The 3,202-nt window shown below is 46.7% G+C and overlaps 1 protein-coding gene across 1 annotated transcript in view; it reads left to right on the plus strand.

The window, feature by feature from the left end:
- Hydin (HYDIN axonemal central pair apparatus protein) overlaps positions 1-3,202 on the plus strand; it is a 307,836-nt gene that overhangs the window by 216,681 nt on the left and 87,953 nt on the right. Inside the window, exon 40 of the mRNA XM_021171126.1 lies at positions 1,573-1,787. Within this exon, the coding sequence (XP_021026785.1) occupies positions 1,573-1,787 (215 nt within the window). The remainder of the gene's footprint in view (positions 1-1,572; positions 1,788-3,202) is intronic.

Here is a 3,202-nt window from a genome sequence, read left to right on the forward strand (position 1 = left end):
CCAGTCTATTTGGAGTTCTGTAGGCTTCTTGTATGTTCATGGGCATCTCTTTCTTTAGATTTGGGAAGTTTTCTTCTATAATTTTGTTGAAGATCAAATGAAAACTTTTGTTAAGGTTGTGTCTAGAAGCTCTTATTGAAATATGGAGAGTGTGACAGAAGAGAAACAGCTAGAGGCTCGTGGACACTGTAAAGAGACTGTATCAGTGAATCACAGAGTGGGCAGGAGAGCCAGAGTCCATAGTGAAAAATGGTCGAGACTGAGGGGAGATGCTAGTGGCCAGTGCTTCTGAGGAAGCTGAGGGGAGCAGAGCAGAGATGTTGGGCCTGGTGAGGGGCCTGGTGGAGAGTCTGGTGAGTTAGAAGACTAGCACCCTTCATAACTGCTGTAGAACTCAGCTGTGACTTTTTCCACTAGGGGGTTAGGCGTCCCTAGTCCTCCAGCAAGTGCAGTGTGGCTTCTCTGTACATAGCCCCAAATCCTGGGAGAGGGGAGGAGGGAACTGCAGGAAACGATAAGCTGAGGGAACTGTAGCTATGAGGGAGCCCTGGAGAGTTATATGCTGAGATGATTGGCAGGAGCTTTGAGGCCGAGTCTCCCCGAGACCTAGAGGACCACTGATGTTGCTTGGCTTATGAGACAAAGAATGTGTCCTCCACCCCTGGTCTCCTTCAGGGGTGCCTAGTCCATCTTTGAAGTCAGAATCCCAGGGGGCACAACGAGACAGGGCAAATATGTCAAGCAAGGGGGCCACAAGAAGACTCTGAGGCTCAGGGCTGGCACAAAGGCACTCTAACAAGTGCTTATCTAAGTAGACTTTAACTGAAATTTTAGAAAGGGGAGTATTTCAAGAGGGAGCTGAGAAGGTAGCAGTCTGCTTGGAAGGAGAGTCAGGAACAAAACGGAGAAATTAACTGCATGGGTGAAGGTCCCATTTGCTAATAACCACACACTTCTTGTTTAATTCGTTCTTCATTAGAGTTGGTTCTGCTGAGGGCAGAAAAAACTCTGCCCTATCTGCTCCTCGACCTTACCACTGCCCAAAAGCTCAGAAGGTTAAGGGTCAGATTGTCAAGGCAAGGCCTTAGTGCACAAGCAACTTAAGAAACCCTTGGCTTCTGGGCTGGGAAAGAAAATGGGCACAGACGGTTATAAGAGCTATAGAAAAGATGGACAATATGGTAGTTTGAATGAGAAATGACCTAACACACACACACACACACACACACACACACACACACACACAGCTCAAATATTTGAATATTTGGTCCCAGCTGGTAGGGACCAAAATAAAAACTAAAAGTCTATAAAATTGCCTTTGGTCATAGTATTTTATCACAACTATTAAAAAATAAAAGTAACTGATGCAGGCACAAAAGAGCTCAGAACCCCAGGGGAGCCATCCTCTGATGCTCAGTGGGTGGAGCCTCTTCTTCCCACCCAGGTCAGTCAGCTGTATGTGAAGATTGCTCAGTATTCTGTAAGAGAGTAACATAGGCTGCAGTGTATTGTCCCCCACTGTCCTTTCCTTCATATGATGCCTTTTACTGAAACCCTACCTTCTTCTAGCAGCTCATGAGTCTTCAGTGACCCAAAATATTGTGGCACCAGCACGACTAAGCACTGAGAACTTGGGCAGGTTTACCTCAGAGCTCACTCTAATAACCCAGGAATACAAAGTTCCGAAGACCGTGCGCGGGAGCGTGTTGCTCCCCAAAGGCAAGGCGGACAGCCACTTTACTGGGTCTCAGAAGCAGCATCACCAGCACCAATCTGAAACACCGCAGGTACGCAGGGATCCCTGGAAAGAGAGTTGGGAATCCTTCCTACCCCTTCACAGCATCCTGCGGCCAGGCCAGCACCCCGTGGCTGCCCTACACCACTCCTTCAGAAACTAGTACCCAGCTACCTGGTACCCAGTAAGCACTATTCTATTACTGGCACCGCACTGGATCCCAGAGGGATGACAATGACAAAAGCAAGGTCTCCCACTCAAGCCGAAGTAGTGACGAGTAGATCATGCTCACAAATTGCCTGGAGCAAAACGGTGACAGGAGATAGCCACAAGAGAAATTCAGTTGAAACTTTTAGAATCTCATAATAATAGTAATAATAATCTCCTATGACTCAAACAGTACAAGAGGAACATAAAGAATTGTCCTATTAAGATAAGTGGTGCAGGGCTGTAGGGAAAGTCGGAGTAAGTCATAAAGAAGTCATTTGGCCCCAGCCACACGCTGAGGAATGTAAACCGCCATCTTGGCAAAAAAGCCGTGCTAAAGGCAGAGACATACAATGAAATCGAGAAATAAGCAGTGGGTAGAGAGTGAGGGCCAGTGAATATCAGCCCTTAAGATGTGAGCGGAAGGGCTGGAAGGACTTGCCAGGGACCACACCCAAGGTCAAGCGTGTGGTCACTGGCAGAGAAACAAAGGCAAAAGTAGGAAGCAGGTCTGAAGTGAATGCAGCCCCAGGGGACTTGTCACCCATGGTAATGCCTGTGTTCCCAAGCCATCTGCACTCGTGTTCCCCACAGGCGGACGGAGCATCTCAGGGGCTAAACTGGTGCCCAACAAGGTCTTTTATCTGCACCTCCCCTATAAGTGTGTTTTGTGTTCATAGTACCCTGTGAGCTGGAGCCCCTGGCTCGTTTTCTTTGGGAGCCCCAGCCTTTAACCCTCTTCCCTGAAAGCTATGACATTCTTTATACCGATGCTCGTATTTGTTAAAAATAGGGTGTCATGGTAAGTTTTGCTTGTTTTCCTTCTATCAATCTAGAAGTAAAGACTTTTAGAATGTTTTGGGGACAGCAGAAAATCCCAGTTCTGACTCTAGCCGCCCCCCATCTCTCTCTCTCTCTCTCTCTCTCTCTCTCTCTCTCTGTAAACAGTAACCCTAAAAGTCAGAGTAGAAATCAGAACCTGTATACCACATGTGTGTGTGCACACGTTAGCACACACAAGCACATACAATCCTGTACTGCTCAACATGACAAAACCCAAATGAATTGGAGACAGATTCTGAGCTGATCTCTCTACCTGTGCACTGGTCCCCATCCCTTTCCCTCTTATCCAATTCAGGGGTTAAATCCATGGTCCTTGCCCTCCCTTCTTCCTTTGTATTGTGTTCTTCCTTTTTTTTTTGGGGGGGGGGGTTGGTTTTTTTTTTTTTTTTTTTTTTTTTTTTTTTTTTTTTTTTTTTT

The sequence above is a fragment of the Mus caroli genome, chromosome 8 (assembly GCF_900094665.2).
Source record: "Mus caroli chromosome 8, CAROLI_EIJ_v1.1, whole genome shotgun sequence".
NCBI classification, from domain to species: domain Eukaryota; kingdom Metazoa; phylum Chordata; class Mammalia; order Rodentia; family Muridae; genus Mus; species Mus caroli.